The 13,076-nt window shown below is 38.0% G+C and overlaps 1 protein-coding gene across 1 annotated transcript in view; it reads left to right on the top strand.

Annotated features, from left to right (window-relative positions):
* Positions 1-11,603, top strand: part of ablim2 (actin binding LIM protein family, member 2) — a 65,253-nt gene extending 53,650 nt beyond the window's left edge. Inside the window, exons 21-24 of the mRNA XM_063470284.1 lie at positions 1,877-1,937; positions 3,396-3,403; positions 3,523-3,603; positions 9,017-11,603. Coding sequence (XP_063326354.1) covers positions 1,877-1,937; positions 3,396-3,403; positions 3,523-3,603; positions 9,017-9,130 — 264 coding nt within the window. The 3' untranslated portion in view covers positions 9,131-11,603. The remainder of the gene's footprint in view (positions 1-1,876; positions 1,938-3,395; positions 3,404-3,522; positions 3,604-9,016) is intronic.
* Positions 11,604-13,076: the final 1,473 nt, after the last annotated feature.

Raw genomic sequence — 13,076 nt, 5'->3', positions numbered from 1 at the left:
CAACTCAGGAAACCTCAGAGTAGCATATAAACCATTTAAATGTTTTGCTCTACCTTAAAAATCAACCTCCCTTTTCCCACAGCTTTTGTATCAAATTTCACAGGGCCAGTCAGTACCATTCAGTCCACACAGGCAGTGCTCTGGTTTATTTAGGACGTTGGGGGTAGTCTATGAGCCACTGATGCAATATAGCTGCTCTCCCTCGGTGTTTGTTGATGGATAGAGGACAGGCAGACAAAACAGAACAGAAGAGGAAATGAAAGCTCAAGAGCCACAGTCATGGCAAACTATATTGAACTATTTTTCACATGCTGAAATTATTGTTAACATGGTGGATCTAGTGTGCTACAAGTACAATCAAGTGAATGAGACTTACTATCATCGGCTGATTGGAGAGTTTAGTGGTGCACAGTTTGTTCAGAAGTTTGTTCTGATGATGATATCGTCTTGTTGGTAGAGAACAGCTGGGATACAGTGCTCAGTGTACACAAACCTCTCTCGGGAACATAATGCACATAGAAGAGGTGACACATAAGTAGGAAAGATTTCATGCTATCAAAGCATTCAGGAGAGAGTATAGGAATTCCAATATTGAATATTAATAGTTACCTGTCATACTCTAATCATCTTTGACAGACCATAGTAAGCTAATGCAAAGTATCCAAGGAGTTTCAATATCCTGGCAAGATAGAAGCATCTTGGCATCTGCACGTTGCATTATGGGAATATAGCTTTTATATTCCTCTGTAGAGTTTTTTATGAGACAAAAGACTGATCTTTAACTAAGCTACATGCCAAATATTATGTGGACACTACTTATGTAGCTAAATAGATCTGACTTGTTGAGGAATGAACTTGAGACCTGGAGAGGTTGACCTTTGATGTCTGGTACCAAGGGAGCTAATAGTGATAGATTAGGCGTCTTACAGCACATCCCAGTGAGATCAGGGTGGGAACCTTTAGAGGCTGAGTAAATGCTTGGGCTGCTTGTCTTTTTCCTTGGACCATAATTCCTAAATGATAGTTTTAAGACTTTGTGCTTTGGAGCTAGTCTCAATTGGTCATTTTAGGAACTGACAGATACTTCAAGAAATACTGTCTTGGCTTGATTTCTCAGATGTTTAGGTTGACTCTTGGTTTAGTTACAGACACCAATAAATTCTCTGTACACTGTATATTAGTTTTCTAGCTACCATACCATATTTTTCCACTTTGCAAGCATGATGGTAGAGCATATATTGCATTTCATGTTGTTCCATAGAGACAAATTTAACATGGAACCATGTTAAATTTGGCAGGCAAGATAGCTAATTAACTAGTTACCTGTGTCAGATGTTAGATGGTGTGGTCTGCCCTTAGCTTGTGTGTTGCAGGGCTACTACACTCAGATAGACAACCATTCACGCTCACATTTCACACCAGTTACCAGTTATGTGTATATCGTATATCAATATCCCTGCCAGTTCAGCTCCATGAATTCTAAAGGCTTGGGAAGTATCACCGAATACCGATTTATTTTCAAAAATTATTTTTCTTATTTTAAAGAATAGTATTTGTTTTTCACTAGTTTTAACACTAGAAAATGGATTACTGGACAAACAGCAGAGACTTTACAATATCGGTCCCTCCTTGTCTCATCAGTTGGCTTTCAGTCTCTCTGAGCAAAGTAATCCAAACTCCCTATCAGAAGTGTCACATCCACTTCCCATTGCTAACTCTGAAAGAATGTGAGCAAATCAAGGGCAACAGCTTTTACTAAAAGGCTTTCAGATGAACCCTTGCTTTGATAAAGAGCAGCAGTGTTCTTGGCGGAATGACGCAGAATATCTGAATTATGGTCTAACTCTGTGTTTGTTTAATGTGTGTGTTCCTGCAGGCTGCTGAGATGATGGAGGATGAAGTGGACCCAGACTCCCAGAGCTGGGGAGGCATGAGAGGTGAGAGTGGACATGTATCTTCAGTTCTCATTTAAGTTTTTAAAGGTTTTATCAGCAAAACACTCATATACAGCATAGCACATTACACCCAGTGCAGTCTATAGGTATCTTTTTTAACCATGCACGATCATATACCAACTAAGACTACCATACTGGAAGGGGTTAGTAGTATGACAGTTCTCTCACCTTACTCATTCTGACCAGGCTACAGCTCAACATCCTCTTTGCAGTCTAGGGCTAGCTTAGCATCAGCATGGAAAATAACAAGGTGTCTCTTGGTCTCTGTTGGTATTCTCAGAAAGTCTGTTCATTAACACGTTTAATATCCCGTTGCTTTCTATCCTCTAAGTTTGGGGAACCACATAAATTATCTGAGTTTTGCTTGAGAAAAACAACCAGTGAGTCATCCTGGCAAATTTATGAAAATTTATTTTCACTGTTTTTGGCAGTTAATAACAGCTGAGTGAAGCTGAAACTTGCTATTTTAACTTTGAGGACTAATTTAGAAATAAATTCAAAATCTTCTTTCCTGTAAAGTGTGCATTCATTAACTTGTAAATCTGCTTTTGAATACAGCGTGGCTTTGGGAATTTAAAAACTTTTTAAGGAAGTGTTGTTGAGGAAGTGTCATCTGATTACTAGATGATTCACCTAAAATAGAATTTTGGTATTGTAGTTGTTCTCTTACATGAGAACAGCATGTAGGTGGATACAGTGGAGGTGGGGGTTGTTGGGAGCCTATCCCATCCTCCATAGGGCAAGAGGCAGGGCACACCCTGAACAGGGTCTGTTGCAGGGCTAATACAGAGAGCCAGACAATCACTATTCACATGTTAACCAATTAACCTAACCCCACTAAATGCGTGTTATCTGCTTGTTTTAAATGCAGTTTTCACGTTGCTAATTCACTGTTGCAAAATCTCACAGGCTCCATCCCCAAACTGAATGTTTCCTTTTAAAAAATATTAGCCAAGTCTTAAGCTATAAAATGTACACTAAATGGACCATATCATCTTTCTATGAGTCAGATCAAGGTTATTTTTACAATGCCTAATAACATTGCATATATGTTGCGATCAAGCATGCAGAGCCCTGTTGCTTTGGCTCCAGATCAGTTACAAGAAGTAAGAGCGAGGAAGGATGATGTCATTTTTCCAGCTCGAAAAATTAGTGTTGTGTGTTTACCAGTGCGTGCGTGTACGGTCTTGGCTGTATCCGAGGCAAAGATTGAGTTGAAAGTATTCCAACCTCATAACAGTCTGTGTGTGTGAGCAGAGCGACCATTTCTAATGCTTTTTGACGCCTTTGAAACCCAATATTTTTGAAGAGATTTGGGTTCGCAAGTGTAATTTATTTTTAAGCTAACTTATGCTAGTTTTTATAATAGCTCTGAATTCAAATAAAAGATAACTGTTCCACCAGAGTAATTCCTTCTGTCTCTGTCTTTTCCCTCCTCAGAGTACAAGGTAAGAGTTTGCTCCTACTTTGCAAATATACTTTCATATTCTTGGCAGCACTGTTAGGACATTGGATTATAATTGTATTCCCTAATAAATCTCCCACAATGCTTACTTTGTGTTGCCAGGTCTACCCTTATGAAATGCTGGCAGTGACGCATAGAGTGAAAGTGAAGCTTCCCAGAGATGTAGACCGCACCAGACTGGAGGTGAGCTCTAATCTTACTTTCCCCTCTGTTGTTTCCCTCCTTCCATCCGTAGGTCATTAACAAACCTGAGAAAATATGAAATTTTGGCTTACAGAATTTTGTCAAGTCAAGAATTTGTGGTTTGGGTAGGAGCTAGGCAGCTCAGCCAAGTGGGATAAAAGTATCAGCAAAAGCTTATAGAAGTGCCATCTTCAATCACTTAAGTGGTGAATAAACAATAAATAAACTATTTTGGGATTTCTCTTAGTATACACATTGTATGCTAAAATACAAAAGGTGCTTAGAAGTGAAGTGAAAATAAATGTAACTTACGGTAAATGAAGTGTGTGTATTTGCTATCAGGATAGATAATTGTATTTATTTACTTCTCTGAAGTCCAAGTCATGATCAATAATTACCTAAATCCTAGCTCCAAACACTCACACTAACCCTCTTTTAGACAACCAAAAACTACTCTTTTGAAAAAAATTATGTGTAGATGTTGATTTGTGTCCATTAGAATGATAGGGATGAAGGTTAGAGGTCTTTATCAGTGATGATATAGACCTCAGAGAGTAAAACTGTTCTCCAAGACAAAGTAAGTAATCGTTGTAATTGACACAGATGAAAAACTAGGGCTGGGCACATCACCAGTGATGACTTTTAGAAACAGGTTAAGGTCTTGTTTTATATACAGTCTATGTCTGCAGACTGTGAAATAGTGGAATATATGGATATGCCTCTCTTTCTTGATTTTTTTTCACAACGTAAACCTATATTTTTTTATTTTTGGTAACTAAGAAGCAGAACACTACTACAGAGACACATAAAGACTGATGAATTAAACAAATGAATCTTTGAAACAAACATGCCATGCCACTGTCATTAACATTACAGTACTCTGCCAAAGACAGAGCCAGTATGCCTGAGAAAAAGACGAATGACATGCACGGTCTTAGACAGTATACAACCGACCTTGATTTTGTGGCTGCTGGTGAAAAATCAGAAACCAGAGGAGACAGATCTGCAACATCGGTTTATTAATGTTTAGATTTTTAAAAAGACATCTTCAGCATTTATATATAAATGTAATGGAAGTCTTTATTTATTTGGCCTCTGAAAGAAAATTCTTCAAGTTAAAGAAATAATCTGCATAGTAGAGTACATCTGGGGATTTTATGAGAAATATAAGTATAATTTGCAGTAGTTTAATTTGATTTGGTGCCAGGTCACAGCAAGTTTAACACACATATATGTCCTATAATAAAGAAATAAAGTGAAATTGGACTTAATGTCCCAGAATAACCAATTTCCTGCTGCTGTTATTATTACACTACCCATTTAAAGATTCAAAACTTTCATTAAGTTTGAGCAGCTGAAAAAAATGAACTGTTTTTGTCTCTAAAAGAACCCATTTAAAAAAAAAATCCAATTGTGGTTTGTGTTGTGGTGCAGAGCTCATGGTTTTTCAGTCCTCGGAAGAGAGGTTTTATCTAAAAAACATCCTCTGAAACATTTCAGTCTTCAGTAACCCCACTATGAGAGTTCACTGTGAGGCTTTCAGTTAACAGAAATATTGTCCCAAGTGGAGTCTGACCATATTGAGGTTACTGAGGATACTCGAGAGATTCCCTCTGTGGTTGGAAATACCAGACTGGAGTCCTATTGTCAAAAGTGTGTGCAGAAGAGAAACTGTTTGACCTGCGTTTTACCCGCCACTGATCTTGATCCTTGACCCCAAACTGTTTTAGGTTTAGCCATACTAATCAGCAGCTAAACCCAGAGAAAAAGTCAATTTTTATATGATGGAAACATATAAAAGTGATACAAAAAAACAAAGAAAACTATTCTTATGCACATTTAAACCATACACTGCCTGTAAATAAATTCCAAAGGCAGTAAAATGTGTCTTTTCGGCTAGTCTCTCTTGAAGCTTGGGTTGCTATATTAAGTACCTTTTTTCACTATTATTGTAACCAAATATTTAAAGTATTTTACATGTATTTATTTCTGAAAATACAGAGAATCATTGTAAAGAATATTAATGTTCTTTCTTTAAATATATTTAACAAAAATATTGCACATAATTAAAGGCTCAAACTCACATCAATAAGCTTGTTAGGATTAGGTCAATTAAGCTACCTGACCCATGCAACACCTCAAACTGACAGGTTTTTATTTTGATTTAGTTTAACTTTGCTTGTAGTCTTAATGAAAAGTAAAAGATGTAAGTACACACCGCATGTAGTTCTTGTGCCACGGAAAAATGTAAATTTAGGAGCACAAACTGCAATCCAGGCTATATAAAAATTATAGAAATGCAAGAAAAAAGAGTTCCAAGTTCTTTGAAATAGTAAATAGATTGATAGTAGCACTTTTCCATTTGGGCACTCAAAGCTAATTCACCCACACATTCATGCAAGTAATTTTTTTATGCCTAAGCACTCATAACTGAAGAATGCAGACTGGAGGAGCTGGGGGATCGAGCCACTGACCTTCCAAATAGCAGACGACTCACTTCACCTCCTAAGCCAAAGTCAACCCCAAATATGCCTTCAGATATATTTGCTCATGTATTATCTGGATAAACACTGATGACTCTGTTATTTAGCTAGTGTGTGACCCTCTGTAAGGATGCCCGTCAAAGTGTAAACCCCCACAGTTAGGTCCATATTGGAGTGGCTATAGCCCAGGAGGTAGGTCACCCAGTAATTGGAAGGTGTCTGGTTTGATCTCATGCTGCTCCAGTATAAATGCCAGAGTATCCTTGGGCAGAGAGTGTAGTCCTATACACCTCAGAATAATCTGGCTACTTCTATCAGCAGTCATGTCATCAATAAATACTATTTCCTGGTTCCATTGGCAGCTATACATGGCTATGCCATAACCTCCACTGTGTTTGACAGATCATGTGGTATGTTTCAGATCATGAGCTGTTTCTCTCTTTTCTTCATGTTTTCTAAAAACCAAAGTTTTTGCAGCCTCTCTGAGAGGTGGATTTTGGTTTTTCCACCAAAAGATAACTTCCATCTCTTTCATCATAATCATTTCTTTGGACCTCATACTGACATTTCAGCAAAAAGCTACAAAATACAATTCTCATCATAATCTCCAGATTATACGATCTTGTTATACGATTACAAGGAAATAGGCCTCACTTGGCCACTAAACTACTTGCAGTTGTCCAGCTACTTTTGAGCCTCTGGAAATGGGGGAATGTGTATAAAATGGCTGTAATTTTGAAACAGTTGAAGCAAAACTTGTGTTAAAGTTGTTGAATTAAAGCTGAAAGTCTTTGGATTCAACCTCTTTAGCAGAATGCCATTCAGTGATGTCACACCAGGTGTTTTGCTACTGACAGCTAACAGAAAACATGTTGTGTAACATACTGAATGGCATGAGTCATTGGTTTTACAGTTACACACAATAATATTATCACAGTATGTTGTTGTTGTTATTGGTGGTGGTGGTGATATGAAATGGAGAAGAGTATCCCCCTTTTTCATATCACCAGTGTCATTATCCTGTCAATTTGGCAGGTGAAAAATTTAAGGCACCTGAACATTTTTACCTCGGGGTGAAAACCAACAGGGCCACATTCTTCCTTCTGTTTGCTTATATAAACCAGGTGATTGGCTGTTTCACAGAAATAGCTTTACCTAGTTCTTGACCACAAAAAACACACACCTGCAGTGCACAGTGCAGGAAACATTTTATAATAAAGCTACCTACGCTCTGTTTCTGGGTTTAAATCAATGCCATGCAAGTTTTTGTTACGCTTTTTTGTGTGTGTTTTTTAGAGAGAACTTAGTGAGTGCTGGCAACATGAGGTTTTAGGATAGTTTTGGTTGGAAGAACTTATAAGGGATAAAATTCAAATTACTGTATTAAACATCAACACAGAAGGCTATATTATGCCTGTTTACTGTGTGTGCACAACACAAACATGTCAGGATGTCCATCTAATATATGCGTCCAGGCTTAGATCATGAAGCTGATCCAGATTAATAAAAATTATGCTGGCCAAGGTCCAGAGATAGTACTGCTTCAGTTAGAAATTAATTTATTGTTCTATTGATTAATCAGTTTAAGCAGCTCAATGGCAGCACATTGCAAAGCTTGCACTGCTGTGAAGGCACCCTTAATTCTGAATGATACATGTGTTCAAGCAACACAGGTTACTCTATTTTTTGCAGGAAGTGAAAAAAGGTCATCATGGGAGTCACCCAACAGCCTACACCTATTACAGCATAACTAATGAAGGATTCAGGGTCACCTGATCCAGCCCTGACTATATGCTTTAGCAAAAAGGAAAGTTTTAAGCCTAATTTTAAAAGTAGAGAGGGTGTCTGTTTACTGGATCCCAACTGGAAGCTAGTTTCACTGAAGAGAGACCTGAAAGCAGAAGACTCTGCATCCCATTCTACTTTTAGATATCCTATGAACTACAATTCTGCAGTCTGAGAATGAAGTGCTCTGTTGGGGTGATTGATACTATAAGGTCTTTAAGATAAGATGATTATTCTCATTATTCAAGACTTTTTATGTGATGAGAAGGATTTTAACCTTCTAAGACCCGAACTCTTCCATGGCATGCTTTATTAATTTCTCTTTGATATTTGGGCTGATTGGGACCTGATGAATGTAAAAACAAAGAATTACCAGATTTTTTTTTTTACCTAAATTTTGTTTCTAAGAAAAATCAGAGCCACGTATGAGGATATTCATTCAAAATTTCGATAGAAGAGTAGCAGTATAGTGTCCTCGTAAGTGGATATTAGGCCCCTGTAGAGAAAGGTTAAGTGTTTTGGTCTAAATAACCCAAAATGTGATGTCCACATATGTGGACGCCAGGTCCTAGGAGGTTAAATACAATTCTGGATTTAACAGGGAGCCAATAAGGAGAAGTCAAAATGGTTAGAATCTGCTTTTTTTCTAGTTCCTGTCAGTACTGTTACTGCAGGATCAACTGAAGGCTTTTCAAGGAGTTTTAGGACATCTTGATATAAATGAATAGAATACACTAGGCTAGAACTAATATATGCATGAACTAGTTTTTCAGTATTGTTCTGAAAGAAAATGTTTATAATTTTAGAGAAAGTGTGCAAATGGAAGAAAACTGTTGATGAAAAACAAATATATGACAACTATTTTGCTGAGTTTAAAGATGTATGATCTTTATGGTAAAAAATAAATAAATTCAATTCAATTCAATTTTATTTATATAGTGCCAAATCACAACAAAAGTCGCCTCAAAGTACAGTTGTGGTCAATATGTCTGAACATCTTGTTACCCACTCTGCTTCTTTATCATTAAAACGCCAACCACCACCAGTGTTTCCTTTGGTTATAATTTGTTCACGAGAAGCTGCTGGTATTACTGTTGTCCACTCTAAATAACAATGTTTTTTTCTGCCACAATTTCCTAATCCAGAGACATCTATCTCCAGAGGACTTTCAGCAAGTGTTCGGCATGACCCTGGAGCAGTTTGACCGCCTGGCTCTCTGGAAGAAGAACGACCTGAAGAAGAAGGCACGCCTTTTTTAGACAGAAAAACAATGCTAAACAAAATCTCAAAAAGTATCGGGAAGAAAACAAAATACAAAAAAAGCCCCATCGGAAATATCTATATATGCACCACCGTGATACCCCTTCTTCCTACTTTCCACCTCTAAAACGCCATGCCTGTGAAGCCACGGAGGAACCCTGCGAGGGCACAGTTTCACAAAGCTGCGGCGGGCATCTATAGCTTTTTGTATGCAGTGTGGTCCAAATGTTTGACTGACAACCTTATGGAGATTGAGGAGCTGTGTTTGCATGGCCTGTGCTGATGCTCCTTGCCTCCTATGTGGTTTTTGCATCCACCCCTGACCCTCCCATATGCCAGTGCTTTCATACTCCATAAAAAAAACAACAGCTTTTTCTAATTCTCATGCAGGCCTTCCTCCAGGTTTCTGTGGTTTGGAATGTTTTATGTGCACCTTCTTTTAATCTCAGTATTGACTTGTTTCTGTTTCTGTACAGAGTTTGTTTTCTCTTTGTGAGGTTTTGCCATCTTGTCTCTTTCTACATATCACCTGTTTGCTGCGCTGCCTTTTCTCTCTTGCTGTGTCTGCTCCTTGCAATAGGTTACTGTTACATATTCAAGACAGTTCATTTTTACACCCTTGCCATTACATTAGGACAGTGAAGAGACTGTAGACATTCACTGTTCAAGCATGTCAAGGCCAAAGACAGGGATAAAAAAACAAAAAATATGTGATCTTTTACTTCAAAACTGTCTAAAACCACCTCATCATCTTTTGTTTTTGGTTCTCCTTCTTGTTCTATTCAATCAGAGAAGTTGGCTACATAGTTTTGATATGCGTGCTCTGGTACGTTTGAATGTGGCTCCATATCTCACGCAAGCCTCTCATAAATCAGCCCAGATAGAGTAGCCAGGGGCTGGATAGCAGCCACAACTCTGAATCACAGTCAGCGAGAGGAAGAAAAGGAGGGGTAGAATACAGAAGGTTTCAGGGTGTACAAACATGTCAAACATGCTGCATTGCTAGGGTGACGTGCACTCACATGAAAAAAAAACAAACAAATACAATTATTTTTATAAGCTATTTTTGACTTCTGAAAAGGATCATTAAACCAGTCAGGAGGATGCAGCTGAGAGAATCATCTTTTTTCATTTTTTTTTTGAACAAAATTAATCCTTGCAGACTAAGCTTCACATAACTGCATCAGACTTAAGCTGAACAAGAGAGGTTTTGTTTGATTTTAAAGTCAATACTCTAACTGTATTATATCTTCTCAGCTAGAGAGTTAACTCTTTGTATGTTTGTTGTTTGAAAGTATTGTTGCGTACAGTAATAAAGCTATACATTCAAGCTTTGCTCGACTTTCTGGACCGTAAATCGATCAACTTGCCAACTAACATACTGTAACATGTATGTAAACATATACTGGATATATATCAGATTTATCTGTCTGCCATGGTGTATAACTCTTAAGGCATGCATGAGGATGGGAAATGGGGTTTGTCAACTGACCTCATATAAGAAATGAATGACAACATTATCATAAATGTGCTTTGAGTGATTGATTCTTTTCTGGTCAAATGAAGTGCCCAGCTCAGCTCCTTACATTAGCTTGTGTTAGGTATTTATTTAATTGCAATACCAGGGAAGGGATTTTATTTTTGAAATCTTGAGTGTTGTGTCAGGGAAGAGTGCTTTTAAAGAGAAACATATCAAATTTTGAGTTTAATCTGAGTGTCAAATGTTGCTCATGTAAGTAACACACTAACTGTTGTCATGCATTGCCATGTCTTCTTTCTAATATTCATCTGCTATTAAAGTGCTTTATCCAAACTACAGAGTCACTATGGTTTTAAGTGCTTACAATTGTGCGATTTTAAAAGCCCTTTTCTAATGGATACCTTCAAGTAAGTGGCACGTGTGTGTGTGTGTGTGTGTGTGTGTGTGTGTGTGTGCGTGTGCGTGTGTGTGTGTGTGTGTGTGTGTGTGGGACCATTGGTAAACCTACTGCTAGTGCTTAGTATATCAGTCATAATCATTATTAACAGCAAATATGTTTTAATGTAAAGAAAACTCCTCACTAGTTTTTCACAAAATAGGTTTCTTTTATGTCACAAATGCAAGTGGTTAACATGAAAATATTAGCAAAATCTTGAAATGTCTGTCTCGTATCTTTCCCACTGCAACTAATGGTGGAAGATTTTTTGGATTCTTTCAATCCATTCTAAAATACTCCTTTACAAATACAAGTCTTCATCACTAAAAGTTTTAGTCATCATTTTTAGACACTAATGCAACCGTCTTAATGTTGCTGCTCGTGCTGGATCTATTCACGGAATAATACGTTTGTAGTAAATCAGTCTATACTGAACCAATGTGTCACACTTACCACAAACAGTGTCCCTGTGGGGCTGTTTCAAGGCCTTTTTTTGAGTGTCTATTCTTTGTTCAATGTGTACTCTCTAGTGTATGTAACAGAAGCAAGACAAAGAACAGCTGACTTCTGTAAAATAAATAAATATAATAATACCAGTCCTTGCTGTCTTTGTCCTAGGTGAAAACTTTACCCCTACCGCAAATTCTGGACAAAAACAAAGACATTTGGAAAATAAATGTGAACAGTTTTTCTGTGAATTTCCAAGACTTGGGAGAGCAATTTAATTAAAAAACAAAACAAAAAACATACATATTCTGATAGAGTTATGTTTATTATTGGGCTCATCACTGACTTGGACATTAGAGGATTAAGGATAACAAGCGAATTAGTAATTTAATGACTGGTAAATGTCATCTATACAAACATTTTCTCTTTTTAATAATTAATAAAAGTAATGCAAAGTCATTTCCAAGATTAAATCGGACTGTTTGTTAAAATGCTCCCTACCCTATTCATATGCTAAAGTCAGAATAGTGACTGGAGAGTCTGCACTGTGAACTTGCAAGGTTGACAGCAACCTCACTTAAAATATGTAAAGCATTTCCTGTAAAGAAAGAAAAACTTCCTGATAAGAGAGCAACAGTAGTTCTTTATCATTTTGAGACTATCTCTCTACTCCGTTAAATATTCCACATGTACCTACGTGTGGTACTGTGTGAGAGTGTGTGAGTGGCAGTTGTGATCGCATGTGGGAGCCTGTCTTGGCAGCCTCCCTAGATGCTGCCTATCCCCTAGCCCCTAACTACAAAAAAAAAAAAAAAGAAAATCTCAGCTGCTGTGGCTCTAGCTGCTGTCGCTGCACATCCAGAGCTCGGCCAGGGGGTCCTCGCAGCAGCGCTCCACCAGGCGAGTGAGTTCCTCCGGACATCGTGGGCCTCTGGCTGTTCCCGCTAACGCCAACCGTTGTCTGGCAGAGGGTCGTCTGTGCCATATATGTCTATGTGTCAGGTCAAGTCTTAGACTCCCCTTAGAACATTTCAGGATCCTCCAGGTGTTGGGCCTATTTGCCCTTACCGCACTCCCTGCCAGTGCCTCAAGCCCCCACCCACTGGTGCATTGGTGGTTCCCCAGTGTCCTGTGCTGGACGCTCAGGTGTGTTTGGTATGGATACCAAAATTTGTAGTATCGCACAGCACTACATCAACACTCAGTAACCCTGTAAGTCTACATGGCCTCCCATTCATAGTTGCTTCCACTTTGCAATAATACCACTTTTTGTTGGTATTCTCGTAGAACATCAAGGAGGAAAGAAAGAAATTCCCAAACTGTTGGATCTTGTTAAAATACCATGGTCAAATTCAACAAGCTCTTTCTAAACTTCTTAGGGTTCATGAATTTATTGCCAAAGAACTGTGGTTTCATTAATATTTAATATCCCTTCTAGTTAAATCCAAACTGGATGTGCAGTGCCTTTAGGGGAGATCCAGAGATCTATTGCATCAATAAATAATTTCCTTAGAGACTTAATTAGAAAATGAGCTTGTTCTATTTAACATAAACTATCCAGCCAATCACTACAACTCATTTT

Source organism: Pelmatolapia mariae, linkage group LG3_W, assembly GCF_036321145.2.
Source record: "Pelmatolapia mariae isolate MD_Pm_ZW linkage group LG3_W, Pm_UMD_F_2, whole genome shotgun sequence".
NCBI lineage: Eukaryota > Metazoa > Chordata > Actinopteri > Cichliformes > Cichlidae > Pelmatolapia > Pelmatolapia mariae.
Note: the sequence above shows the minus strand (reverse complement) of the source record. Positions and strands in the feature narration are given on the sequence as shown.